Below are 14766 nucleotides of genomic sequence, written 5' to 3'. Positions count from 1 at the left end.
AATAATGAAGGCACAACTAGGCGTCCTAGGATGGATGGAAATCGCAGAAGGGTAGGTTTTGAATTCTGTCGGTTGTTATTTAACAAGCATTTGTTAAGTGCTTCCTTTGTGCCAGGCCCTGTGCTAAGTGCTGGGAATGGGAATAAAAATAGAAAGACTGCCCTTGCCTGCCCTCCAGAAAGTTACATTTTAATGGGGGAAGACAGCACATAAAAGGAAGCTGGAAAAGAGAGGGAGTAAGGGTCCCCAGAGATGGGGCGTGGTAGAGAAGTCCCGAGTGCAGCCTGGTGAGAAATGAAGGCCTGGTTGGCCTGGGTGCCCTCCTTAAGTGGAGGTTCTAGAAGGAGCCATCCAGCGAGAGGGAAAGGCTGTGGGATGGAGTGTGCTTCCTAAGGGTAAATGTCTAATTTCAACGTAAAGTGAAATTCCTGCCCCACCCCAGTTGTTTTGAAGTGGAATGGGTCACCTCTGGAGGGAGGGAGCCACTAGAAGAAGAAGCCTGATGACCCTCCTTGGGTTGGTGGCCGAGGGGACTCCTCGTCAAGGTCATGGTAGATGTAGGTGGCTTCCCAGGCTCCTTGCAGGTTGGGGCTTCAAGGATTCCAGAAACGCTTCTTCTTCTGTGATCCTTGTTATCCCCACCTGCCATCATCCAGGTCTCCAAGGACATAAGTGAAAGTATAGCTTGTGTGAAGACAGCCTTTGAGGGTCTCAGACATAATGTGCAGGATGTGATATCACTCAGATCCCCTCTTAAACACACTTTTTATGCGGACAGACTCCAGAGCAGCACAGGCTGCAGCTATAGGCTACATGCAAACATACTGGGGAGCAAAGACAAGACACTTGAGCTCCTGGCTTCCTTCCCCAGAAGTACAGCCATGATTACACACATCACCCCCAGAGGAGTCAGGTGGTACAAGCCAGGCCATAACGGCAAACCATTCAAGCCTCCCCTAGACCTTTCATCCTACACGTTGCTACTCAGGTACTGGAAACCTCACACAAGTGGGCCAGTCTGACAGTGGTACATCAGCAGTGAATGACAAGCGCAAAACCAGTTCGAATAACTGCCCTTCCCTGAATCAACTGTAGATCAGCATGGGCCTATGTGGCCTGTTTTTGGGTCCTCTCCACCCTACCCTATCCCCAACCTATTTCTAACAGGCTGGAGGTATTCCCAGGAAAGATGAGATAAAGAATTCCATGGTGGTCCTTGCTAGTGGGTATAGGAGAAATGACACTTTACTTTCCTATCAGGTATATTAATATCCTGCTGGTCCCTGGAGAAGGGTTAAGATCCCTGGGCATGACCCTTTAGTCCACTAAACATTTGTTATCCTCTCTAGGACTAACATCCTTGCTTCTAAAGTCCATTTCTCCCGTGGGCAATTGAGACATGGGAGAGGGCAAAACCCAAGGACTAGGAAAGATCTCTTTATATCCCCTATACCCATACCTATACGTCTCTAAATGACTTTTATTGATAGCTTTTGCTTTTATATTACCCTGATTACCTCCTGTATCCTTTTCCCTCCCAGAGAACCATTCCATGTAATAAAGAATATTTTTAAAAGAAAAAACAATTATAAAAAACAATCCACACATTGAAAAGATTTTAAATATGGGCGATATTCCACATTCATGTTCCTTCCATTTCTGCAAAGGAATGAGGGGAAGTGTCTCCCCTGTTCTTCTTTGGGGCCTCACTGAGTCTTCATAATCTTTCCCCATTTACTATTGATTATTTGGTGGCAGTGCTTCTGTCTGTTATGTCGTTGCAGTCATTGTGTTTATTTGTTGGCTTTGCTGACTTCACTTTGTATCACTTCATGTAACTCTTCTCAGGCTTCTCTGCATTTATCAGCTTCTTTTGTTTCTTACAGCAAAGTCGTAATCCATTACATTCATGTACTACAACTTGTTAAGTCATTAGGAGGGTTTTCTATATGTAGTTCCTAAGCCAGGGTGAAGGAAAGGAATAGGAAGAAAATGTAAACACCTTGCCCCTAACGTGCACCTGCCAAGGCCCAGTGTGGTTAGGCTTGAATTATGTGAGGATAAGAAATCCAGGAATCCAGGCGTATGGAAGTGGGAACAGTGACTGGCTCATTCCCCAGGAGAAAGTTGTACCACCGAGCCAGTAAACCTTCAGTCTGTGGAGAACCAGAGTTGGGATCTAGAGAGGTGCTGGTCTAGTAAAATCAGTGGGTTCATGTAGACTGGATGATCTTGAAGACCCCACCCTGTTCTAAGTCCTGGGGTTCCTTATGACTCCGGACTACCCCTCATAGAGGCTACTGAGATCTTCAACAGCATTTTCCAGATTTCAGGCCCCACTTGATGAAGTGGGGACTGATAAATTAAAAAGAAAATATTAAGTTTTGTGTACCAAGTATTGTGCTGAGTGCTAGAGATACAAATAAGAAAGTGAGGCAGCCTCTGCTCTCTGGGAGCTCCCATTCTCACGGTGGGGGGAGGGTATAGGAGTGCTCAGCTTCATGGCAGATGGTGAGGCCAGGTGGACCTTGGGGAGCAATGATGGGGCAGATGGTCCCTGACCTTGTGGAAGGAGTAGTAGGCCCAAGGGTTCATTTGATTCTGTTACTGCTAAGGGGACATGAGCTTTTTGTCTGCCCCATCACACTGCTGACATGTTGGACTTGCAATCCACCCAAACCCCTGGATCTTTTTAATATGAAACCACTGTGTAATTATGTCTCCCTAATCCTGTATTTGTAACACTGATTTTTTGAACCCAGGCTTAGGAATTTTCATTTAGCTCTATTAAGTTTCATCTTGTTAGTTTCTGGCCTCTGTGCTAGCTAGTTGAGGGATCCTGATTCTGCCAGCTGTTCTATTAGTTATCTTCCTCCCAGAGTAGTTCCAGATAGGCTTGGACCTTGACTGGGATCCTGCTACAGACTGCAAAGAAGGGGCCTTTCTCCTCAGGGAGCTGGTCACCCATGACATTCTATCATCGTCAGTTGCTTTCCTGAGAAAAAGTGCTGCTTTATGAAGAAATGTTACTCTTTGTGGCAGCTACCATATCATAAATGGATGGATGGATGGATGGATGGATGGATGGATGGATGGATAGATGAATGGATGGACGGATGGATGGATGAATGGATGGATAGATGGATGGATGGATGGATGGATGGATGGATGGATGGATGGATGGATGGATGGATGGATGAATGGATGGATAGGATGGATGGATGGATGGATGGATGGATGGATGGATGGATGAATGGATGGATGGATGGATAGATGGATGAACAAAGCATTTTTATGTGCTTACCATGTGCCAGACACCATGCTGAGTGCTGGAAGTACAGGTAGAAATGTAATCTAGTCCCTGCCCTCCAGGAGCTGGCATTCTAATGGGGCAGACAATATATAGAGAAATTTTTATCTGCAAATCTGGTGCAAAGATCCCATAGTGCTTAAGGTACAATGGCAATGCATATGGTGTGGCCTCTTCTTCAACGTTGTTTCCAGTGATAAAATCATCTCCGTTTCTGGTTCTGAACAGGGCCAAGGTCTTTGGTGGCAAGAACATCCAGTTCTAGGCCTGCAGAAGCAGTTGCCAGGCTGTGTCCCCATGGAGATTGTTTCCCAGGGTGATGGCTGAAGGCATGGGGCTGAAAGCATGGCTATTCCCAGGGCTCTTGGGTTGAAGGTCTTGGGCTGTCTCCATCCAGGTGTGAGGAGAGGTGGGCATGGGGGTCAGTGTTTTGGCATATGTTGCCTCTTGCCTTTTCCTCAGGCTGCCTTGTGGCTCTCCAGTCCTGTGAGTGGCAGTTGGTTGGCATTTGTTGATGATAGCTGGCCCTGGGTGAGTTTGGATCCAGGACTGGTGGTCTGGGAAGACCTGTCACTGATGGGCCCCTATGTCTGTCTTGTCAGGTTCACTCTCCCTTACAAGTAAAAGTCCTTCTGCATCAGCCGTGCTGACTAGGCAGGTTTGATCTCCCCAGTTCTCTTGCATTATGTTTACGAATGGCAATGGAGAGAGCTCCCCTCCACCCCCACCCCCCACATACACATACATAGGCTTCACTCACCATACAATAACAAGTGGTAAGTCGTTGTTATTCAGTCATTTCAGTCGTGTCTGACTCTTTGTGGCCCCATTTGGGGTTTTCTTGGCAGAGATACTGGAGGGGTTTGCCATTTCCTTCTCCAGCTCATTTTACGGATGAGGAAACTGAGGCAGACAGGGTGAAGTGACTTGCCCAGGGTCTGCCAGCAAGGAAGTATCTGAGGCCGGATTTGAATTTAGGAGGATGAGTCTCTTTGACTCCAGGTTGTGTGCTCTATCCACTGTGTCCCCTAGCTGTCTTATGAATGGCGATAGAGAGACCTCCCCGGGCCCACCTCACACACACACACATAAGCTTCACTTACCACTCCATGGCAGGTGATCAGTAATGTAACATATTCAATGTCATAGATAAGGAAAAATGGCCCCAAACCGTCCGTTTTGCTGAAGACGCCAGAGTGCCGAGCAGATGCTGTGTCAGGTTTTTTTTTCTCTTTAATGAAAGTGTGCCTCTTTGCACCCATAGTGGTACTTAGCTCTGGCATGCTTTCATCAGAATCCCTCTCCAAACACCTTTAAGTAGAATGTGGCCTTTTCTTGAGCACGGTACTCAAGTGCTGTTCTCTGTGGAAAGATCTCACTCAGTGCATGAAATTGAATCATTCCTCCATAAGTTCTAAAGCCATCGCGGCTGGGTCTGGAATGGCAGAAGGTTCTGGACGTAACTTCACTTACTCTGGGACCACAGGATGCTCTGGCAAACCATATTCTGATTCTTTGGATGTGAGTGAATGAAAGAGGGTTGAGTAATACTTTACTATGTGCTAGGCACCAAGACACGTGCTGGGAATACCAATACAAAAAAAGCAAGATGTTCTCTATCCTCAAGAAGCTTATATTTACATAAGGGAAGATAATACATATAGGGAAAAGTGGGCCAGGAGGGAGGGTGTAGGAGTATTTTGGTTTGGGGTGTTCCTGAGATAGCCAGTGGGGTCATCATACAATTTATCGGCACATCCCTTCCAGTAATGACAGCGTTGATTTGGTTTCCATTCCCAGAACAGTGAAAGGAGTAGTGGGATGTAGGAAGTGGGGAGCATGCTTGCAGCATGACAGGAAGAAAGATATCTGGAGGGCATTGTCGGGGGTCTGGAGGCCCCTCAACATAGCGCCTCCATAGAAGCATAGGGCCCCAGGCTGGGAGTGGGGCTCCTGCTCAGAGGAGGAAGGTCAAACATAGCAAGCTAAAGGAAGATAACCCAAGTGCTGTCATCCCGGATGACCTGGGGTGATCTGGAACTGTGGGAGTGGGTTCTGATGCTTACTCTCCAAGTCTCATAGGCTGCCACAAATAGAACCTTGGTATAAATCACTCGTCACCAGGTGGCAGCTGCCTCTCAGTCCCTCCATGGCCAGGCAGCAGGGGAGCCCTTGGAAGCAGAGCCAGGCCAGGAGGTTGGCGGGAAGGCTCGGGTTTGGAACTCACCTCAGTTTTAAGCTTAGATCCAATAGTCAGATTTTAGTCACCTCATAAATTTCCTTTGCCTGCTTCTTCCTGGTCTCCTTTGTTCATTTCAGAGAATTAGTTGGAATTATTATAGCTTCTCCCCAAAGGAATTTTAAGAAAGGGTTTTTTCCCTCTCTTTTGTATGAACAGGTTGAAAGGTATCTTTTTAAAAAATCCCCAAAAACCAATACATCATTTTCCACCAACACAGGAATTGAATATTTTGGTTCAGTCAGCCAATCAATCATGAAGCATTTATTAAGTGACTTCCATGTTTCAGGCTCTGTGCTAGGAGCTGGGGACACAATTACAATAAATCAAACAGTCCCTGCTAGCAAGGACCTAACATTCTAATGAAGGAGACAGCAAGGACATATGTAAGCATATGCAGAATACATAGCGAGAGAATAAATACAGGGGAGTTAAAGATGAGGGATGGGGGGGGGAGTGTGCTAGGCAGGACAGCTTCACAGAGAGGGTGCTGTTTCAGCAGGGAAGTGGAGGGGGTAAGGGAGGACATCCCCAGCATGGTGAAGCACAGGGGAGGTGGGGGAGGGGCGTGCCCTGTCTGAGAGACCAAGGGAAGGCCTGTTTGACTAGACCAAAGTGAAGGACAGGAAAGAATGGACAGTGAGGCCAGAAAGCTAGGTAGGGGGCAGTCAGGTTAGAAAGACTTTAAAAGCTGTAGGGAGTAACTGGAATTTATTAGCAGAGGAATGGGATAGTCACATCTATGCCTGAGGAGAATGACCGTGGTCATGATGTAGAAGATGGGCTGAAGTGGGGAGATGCCTGAGACGAGGAGACCATCTTGGGAGGCTTTTGCAATAATCAAGGTGAGGTATGATGAAGGCTTGGGCTAAGATGGAAGTTGTGTGATTGGGGGGAAGGGGTTAGATGCAAGAAATGCTGTAGAGAGAAATGACATGATTTGGCCACTGATTGACTGTGTGGGGTGGGGGAGAGGGAGGAGTCGGGCTTGTCAAGGCTACAAAGCTAGGAGCCTGGAAGAAGGGGGTGCCTGGATAGAACCAGCCAAGTCTGGAGAGAAGACAGTTTGGGGAGATAGAGAATGAGTTCCCTTTTGGCCACAGTACGTTGGAGGTGCCTCTGGGACATCGAGTGTGAAATGTCCAGTAAGTAGTTGGTGATATGAAATTGGAACCCATTGGAGGCTGAGACTAAGAGTCATTGGCATAGAAATGAGCATTTAAATCCACTGGAACTGATGGGAGGAGAGAGACAGAGAAGAGAGAGACAGAGAAGAGAGAGGGGAGAGGAGAGAGAGGAGAGAGAGGAGAGAGATTAGGGGATGCGATCTAGGAGACTGAGGAGATATCAGATGGGTCAGAGAATCAGCGTGGAGAAGTGTCATGAAATCCCAGAGAAGCTAGGCAGCAGTGTCACTTGTCACAAAAAGGCCAAGAAGGATGAAGATTGAACCGCCCCCCCCACCAGCAGATTTGGCAAGATCATTGGTGACTTTGGAGAAGGAAATTTCAGGGGAAGGATGAGGCTGAAGACCAGCTTGCAAAGGGCTGAGGAGAGCGTGGAACTAGCAAGGCCGGAGATATTTTTTCTAGGATGTGGCTGGTAGCCTGAGAAGATGGCATGGCCCAGGATAAAGGTCACTTGGGCCTTTGAACGGATGAGGACAGGCTAAAGATGAGACATAGAGAAGACAGAGCTCCCGGGCTGCTGGAGGAGATGCACATAGGGTGACTGACTGGCCTTAGCAAGGAGAAGGGCTCCCTCATCATCCCAGCCGGGGAGAGTCAGAGAGAGCATGGGGGCGATGTCAAGGGCTTTGGAGCAGAGGAGAATGGGAGAAGAACGTATGCACATTGGAAGGGCCTCAGTTTTTTTCCATCTCACATTTTTTTCACCTGCAGCCTTAGAGGATGACTTTGTCTGGCATTAATGTCTCGGAGCTAGAGTCGACTTTCTGCGGCCCTGACAACCAGCTCAGTGTAATGCCCATCTGCAGCTTGACGGAGCAGGTAGCTAGTGGCAGGCTGTTCATTTGAAATCTGTATGAATGCGGAGCTTGCAGCTCTAGTTTTGATGGTAGGAGCAAAATAGTGTTAAATGTGGTGGAAAATGTCTGCATTCTCTTGGAACTCAGATGCAGAAAATCCTGAAAGGCTCATTTAGGTTCTAAAATAAGCCGTGGATCAGAACACTAAGAAACAGGAGGTGCTTTCTGCGTTTGTGTAACAGCATGAAGGAGGAAGGATTCGACTCTCTCAGGACACATTCCGCACCACAGATGTGCCTGTCGCTGTCAGCCTGGCCATTCATCTGTTGTTTGGGGTTTGCCATCAAGAGTGGCAAATGCTGATGCCAAGGTAGGCAGCTGTTGGATCAGAACAGTGCTGGGTGTTCCCACAGGCTCGAAATGCTCTGGGCGTCTTTGAGGGGAAGCTGCGCAGCCAGTTTGGGGGGATGTTTATTGGAGGCAGGGATTCCTGCTTCAGATAGACCAGTCCTCTCCTGCCTCTGAGAGTCTGAGATCCTCAAGACAGGCACCTGCTGCTGAGGCCAAAGTGTTCACTTTAGGAGGCCTAAGAAGACCAGAGCTTGAGTGTAGTGGAATGGACAGAGGCCATAAAAGTGGGCAACCAGACATACTGTCTTTTTGCTACTGTCAAGCCCTGATGCGGCTCCTGTGACCTTGGGGGCCAGCTATGTAAGGTCCATTTGACATCACTGGGTGGCGACAGCTCTGCTGAGGGCACATCCAGCTTTCTTCAGGCCTGCCCCTCACAAATCAGCTGGCCCTGATGTGGAGCATCAGCCCCAGCCCCAGCTCTGGCACCTTCCTGTGGGCTTTGTCAGCCCTGCTCCAAGGGCCTTGGTGAGCTCAAGGATTCCCAGAAAAGAAAATGCAGGAACAATTTGGAGTTAATAACCAGCCAGCTTTATTGCAAAGGTGTATTGTGTCTTTGAGGTGGGCAACCTTATTCCAAAGGCCAAGGGTGCCCAGCAGCTTCCTTAGAGGTGGGTGGAGATGTAGAAAGCCCAGGTCACTGGCCACTTGTAGCACAGTCCCACTCTGCCCACCCTGCTTGCTGATCTGAGGAATATGCTGGATCTCAAGTGCCAGGTGAAGTGGAGCCCAGTGGAAGGATATGGTTCCTTCACTCTGAGTGACAGTGCCATCTTGGGGGCCAATAAGATCAATGCTAGTCAGAAGGCACCTTGATGAGGGCCTTGAATACTGTCCTGTCTCACCAAGATACCCCAGGACAGCTATGGGTCAGGCATCTAGGAGGAGCCAGGCCTTAGGAAAACTTATGACATGCCTAGCTTATCTCTGGGTAAAGACTGCAGAAGGGTAGTATCCACCCAAGTGAATTGTGGGCCAGAGAAGAGGAGGAAATAGACTTCTTCATAAGATGATCAGCACTTTTCTGACTGTGCTAATTATTAACTCGCTTCAGATCCCAGTGCAAAAGGAGTAACAGTCTGTTAGGGCATTCGTCCTCACTTGATAGGTGTGTGAAAAACGAATGTTGGCTAACAAGCGGTGTTAGTAAATTTAGTCATTAGGACTCTGCTTGTAATTCTTTTGAGAAGACTAATTGTCTTTTAGCTTAGAACTCCTACCTGAAGAAGACAATTAAAGCAGTAAATGACTAGATCCTTCTGCAAATGAAGGACAGTAGGATTCACACATATTTATGAAATTTAAGCATGGCTTGTTCTTTCCGACAGGCAATAAAAACCCTAATAAACCGAGAAAGCAAAACAAAGGCTTCGAGTTGGTAGCAGAAGGAAGTGGGCAGTTGGGCCCTGAGATCAGTTCATAGCTGGGACATTTGATGTATGGTAAATGTAATGTGTGTATGTGTGCGTGCGTGTGTATGTGTGTGCGCGCGCTGGTTGATACCAGCCCCCTCCTACCTTTCTAGCGTTCTCACACATTACTCCCCAACATGTACTCTTCCATCCAGTGATGGTGGCCTCCTGGCTGTTCCATAAACAGGATGCTCTATCTCTCCCTCTCTCAGCACTCTCTATGCCTGTCTCCCATGCCCTCCCTCCCTCTGCCCTGACTGCTGACCTCCCTAGCTTTATGTTGGTGGTGGTGGTGGTGTTCGGTCATTTTTCACTCATGTCCAACTCTTCATAACCCCATTTGGGGTTTTCTTGGCAAACATACTGGAATGGTTCACCATTTCCTTCTCTAGTTCCTTTCACAGTTGAAGACATTGAGGCAAACAGGGTGAAGTGACTTGCCTAGGGTCTCACAGCTATTGACTGTCTGAGGTCACATTTCAACTCAGGTCCTCCTGACTCTAGGCCTGGCACTCTACCCAATGCGTCACCCAGCTGCCCTTCAGGCCTTAGGCGAACACTCAGACTGCTATGGTAGAGGGACTTTCTTAATGGGTAAGTTCTCTGCACCAGTGAAATGTCAGATCCAGCCCCAAAACAAGTGTGTATTTTCTGATGTATATAGATTTAAAGCTGGAAGGGTAGAATGTAACCTCCTTGAGGGGAAGCGCTGTTTCCATTTTGTATCCCTACTGGCACCTAGGAGACATTTGATAAAATACTGATTGAATCCAATTTAATATGCTACAATTGTGGCTGGCTCCTGGAGCGCATCGTGCTCAGGCCCAGTACCATTTGGAGGCCGACCACTTGATGAATGGCTCCTCACCAGAGTGATTGCACAAAGAATAACTGGAGGCCGAAGGTGTGGTTGGAAGGCGTGCTTGGGGTCGAGTTGACTCAGTGTTGTAGGTCACTGGCTGATGGAGACCTTTCTGTTCCTCTGCCCACAGACTGAACTGACCGTGTTTGCAAGAAGCAGCTGCCTCAGGGACACTTCCCCATGTGTATCATCTTCTTTAAGTTCGATCCTCGCCCTGTTTCCAAAAATGCATACAGGTAATCCCCACGCCCAGCCTCTGCTTTCTCTTCTCTGAGATCATTCAGAAGGCTCCTTTCTTTCTCTTCCAGCTATGTGGTCATTTCTCCCCACCATGCGAAGGTAAACTGATTTTGTCCCTGTCGGTCTAACTGATAATAGATGTCATCTTAGAAGTCAGAGCTCCAAAGGACCAGTAAAGACCAGGTTTAATCCCCTTTTTACGGGTGTGAACATGGAAGCCTAGAGAGCTTGCTTAGGGACATGCCCAGTCACAAAGGGGTCACTGGCACACTTTCTGCTTCTTAATCCCTGTGGGACTTTGGACAAGTCACTTCCTCTCACCTGAAAAAAAAACTTGGATCAGGTGATCTCAGAGGGTTGTCCTCTTGTAGTCCTAGAGTTCAAACCAATGCTTGTTCTGTAATGTCTGTTGGGAGGAAGCATAGATCAAATCACAGCATTGAAAGTGCTTGGAGCTCTTCTTAACAAAAACAATGGTCTGTAATAAACATAGTCATCACCCATGTGATTGCCTACTTTCCCTCATTTGAGCCTCACAACGACTGGTGGGAACATTACTCCAAGTGTTACTATCCCCTCTCTCAGATGAGCAAATTGAGACGCAGAATAAAGACTTCCTCATGGTCCAGTGTTCCTAAGTATCAGAGACCAGATTTTAACCCTTAGGAGGTATTTGTCTGTGAAGTTGTGGGGGCCTGTTGTTCTAACCCAGCCTACTGGGAAAGGCTAAGTAGTAATATTCTGTTTTTATAGGTTATCATCGTTTTGTGATGTGCAACGTCACGAGCATTAGAGAAATATATTATAACAAAATATTCATGACAATAATTTCCTGGAGACACAGCTCATGGGCACTTCATAAATTCTGTTTCATTGGTGTGGATACTCCATCCACTCATGCAGTGAAACTGAGAATTCCTCATCCAGGGGGGATTATTATCCAAGTTTTCCTAGAAAACCTCCATAGAAGAAGGAGACTGCAGGGGTTCCTCTGCTGGCACCAGGGGCAGGGCTCTGTTGCATTGCCCGTGCTTGGATATGGGTTGCAGTCCTGGGTCCAGAGAGTCCCAGGGCAGAGAGGAGCACTAGCACACCAGATCTTGCCGCCACAGAGAAGCTGGGATCCTGGTGACATTTCCAAGGCTGAAAAGAGTGCTTGTGGTCACTCAGACCAGAGCACAGGCCAGTAAACACACCTCTTCCTAGATCATACCACCTTGGAAGAACCAAAAACTTACAGTTCCCCAGAATTATCTCTGAAAACAGCTGCATAAAAAAACCCGAAGCTTGGGGCAGTGATCCGCCCACTCTGGAAGCAGAGCCCCACTTTAGCATAGAGTTAAAAGTCAAGAAACAGGCTAGAAAATTGAGTGAACAGCAGAAAAAGATCCTGACTATAGAAAGTTACTATGGTGACAAGAGAGATCAAACACAAACCCAGAAGACAACAAAGTCTGTGTCCAAAGCCTCAAATTAAAGTGTGCATTGGTCTCAGGCCATAGAAGAGCTCAAAAAGGAGTTTAAACCAAAGAAGAGAGGTAGAGGAAAAACTGGGAAGAGAAATGAGAATGATACGAGAAAATAATTTTAAAAAAAGAGTCAATAGCCTGGTAAAAGAGGCACAAAAAATACTGAAGAAAATAACACCTTAAAAACAGACTAGGCCAAATGGGTAAAGAGGCACAAAACTTCACTGAAGAAAACCTGCACAGAATAACAATAGCTAACATTTGCATAGCACCTACTATGTGCCAGGCACTGTGCCAAGTGCTTTGCAGCTATTATCTCATTTAAACTCTGGGAGGTAGGAGCTATTCTTATCTCCATTTCACAGATGAGAAAACTGAGGCAAACAGAGTGAAGTCTCTGGCCAAGGCCACACAGTCTGAGGCTAGATTTAAACTTGGGTCATCCTGACCCCAGGCCCGGCCCTCTTTCCACTGAGCCACCATATGCTGCAGGCCTCCTCCTTGTTCTTGCAGCATCCATCAGAGGCAGCTGTTCTCCCTACAGAAAGTCCTACCCTTGGTGTCCTCTGATGTGTTGCTGGCTCCTCAGAAGGTGCCACTGTCTACGTTCAGCTCTCCCACATCCTCCCATTGCCCTTGGGGGCTCAAATAAGTCAGATTCTTCGAAGTTCCTCAAGTTCTTTGGTTTGTAGCCGTATACATGGATGTGGTTAAAGCAGAATTTTCATGTTTAAAAACAGGGCTTTTTGTTAATTTTTTTCTGTGTAATTGAGAAATAGTTAATGATGTAAATAAAAATATATTGGAGGGGAAAAAAGGTAAGGGCTTTTGTTGCAGTTAGTAGTTCAGGTTCCTAGGAAGAGCCGTGTGGTTCCTCAAATGTGATCTAGTCTAGTTTCTCCTCAATTCAGGAACGACTTCATTGTCCGTCTGCTATGTGTCTCCAAGGATTGGACCACCTTGACAAGCTGCAGAGTAGAATTTGAGTGTTAGGCCTTTTTCATCCACTTTTCATAGTGTATACGGTTAGACTGATCTCTTGATTTGCTAAGGATTGATGGTGTTCTGGGGCTGGCTGCAGTTGGTATTAGGTCCTCTACAAACAGAGCTTTGACTAGCATTGGAGGGCTGGTGCTGACCTTGGTCACCTGGGGGTCATCCAGAGACTGCTTTTCCTGTGCCTCATGGGCCTCTACCAGCTTGTGCAGCCGCATGATAAAGCCATGTTTCCTTGCCTAGCCCTGGGTCATTAAACCTGAGCCTTCCTTTGGGACTGGCCTTCCCCCCGACCCCTGTGAGTGTGCAGACCACTCCTTCTACTGGTACAGCTACATTCATAGCTAGATTCTCATCTGCATTGAGGTTGCTATGGTCCTTACCATCCCCACTCAATTCTTTTGGCCCCAAGTGAAAGAATTTCTAGAAGAAACTGGAGAAGTTCAATAGAGAATCCTTTGTTTATATTCTGGATAGAACATTTTCCGTGATCTTGGTAATAAGAACATTGTGTATTCATGGAGCTCCCTTCTTGGCGCAGTAGCCTTTGAATTTTAATGAAAGAGTAAACTGAGGCAGATCTCTGCACAAGACAACATTTATTAGCACAGACATGCTACCTGTCATGGTCAATGGCTTGCCAAAAGACCCTGAGCAGGTGGACAGGTTTTAGGGGGCACAGAACAAAGAACAGAACAAGTTAGACAACCTCATGGGATTGAGTACAAAGCTAAGATGCAGGAAACAACGTGATTGGTTGGAAGTTTGATAGTGAGAGCAAGCAACAACGTCCCTTCTCTTATGACACTAAGAGGTTTGAGTCCATGTGTGAGGTAGCAGGCCAGACTCTTGGACAGCAAGTCAGACATCCTTAAAGGATAGCTTCCTTGAAGCAAGACAGCTGAATTTTTAAACTTAACCCATTACAGGTCAGATGAACTCTGAACTAATCTCAGAGACAAAGAACCATGACTTAAGCATTAACAGGACAAAATCAAATAATTGTAAATAGGATCAATAAGAGAATGATACAGGATCAATCTTAATATTTTCAGTACCACATTTGATGTTAAGACCCAGTGGATCACCGAATAAAGTTCCTTATCATTGCATGTCTCAGAAAATTTTATGTAGACATTGGAGAGTCTGTCGGAAGGGAATCTAACAGCTGATACCCCAAATCATGATTTTCAGAACTGATAGTGGTGTGATATAATGCCTGCCCTGGGTTTGGTGACTTCCCATGGGGCCTCGGGCTGCATTCCCTGATCCCTGGTAGTCTCTCTTGTAAATTGAGGGGATGGAATGATCTCCAAGACCCCACTCTAAATGCTTGGATCCTGTGAATATTCCATTTATGGAGGTGTTTAACTTGTAGCAGGTGGAGCCATCCCACTTACGAAGGTCAGCGCCTATAAGTCAGTCTGCCTTGAAGTCCCTGTTGTTTCCATTTCCATCCTAGAGTTGGCTCTTTCCTCTTCCTAGTTGGTTTAGGCCTTTGGGCTGTTTTGACTGTGACAGCACGCATGGCACAGTTGAGTATAGATCTCAATGAAAATGAAATCCTTGGGCCTTTGGCTTAGATTTGAGGGGACAAGAGTTGTGGGATGGGGATGTTCATCATGGGCTTGATGCTCTTGTGAAAATCTGGAGCGGTCTGCTCTAGCACCAGAGTGCCTGTGGGTGTGGTTTTGTTGATATTGAGTCACCAAGTTCATATCTATTACACACTTGAGGGAGAAAGCTCATAAAGAAACACAGAAATGAGGGCAGAGTCAAGATGGTAGAGTGATAGGTAGGATTTTTGTCTTAGATCCCTTATAACCTTCTCTACAAAAAC

General features: G+C 46.8%; 1 protein-coding gene across 1 annotated transcript in view; it reads left to right on the top strand.

Moving 5' to 3' along the window:
- Positions 1-14766, top strand: part of TANGO2 (transport and golgi organization 2 homolog) — a 169506-nt gene that overhangs the window by 57005 nt on the left and 97735 nt on the right. The window contains exon 2 of the mRNA XM_036758333.1: positions 10352-10457. Coding sequence (XP_036614228.1) covers positions 10402-10457 — 56 coding nt within the window. The 5' untranslated portion in view covers positions 10352-10401. The remainder of the gene's footprint in view (positions 1-10351; positions 10458-14766) is intronic.

Source organism: Trichosurus vulpecula, chromosome 1, assembly GCF_011100635.1.
Source record: "Trichosurus vulpecula isolate mTriVul1 chromosome 1, mTriVul1.pri, whole genome shotgun sequence".
Classification (NCBI taxonomy): Eukaryota; Metazoa; Chordata; class Mammalia; order Diprotodontia; family Phalangeridae; genus Trichosurus; species Trichosurus vulpecula.
This window is presented reverse-complemented; position numbering and strand designations above follow the sequence as displayed.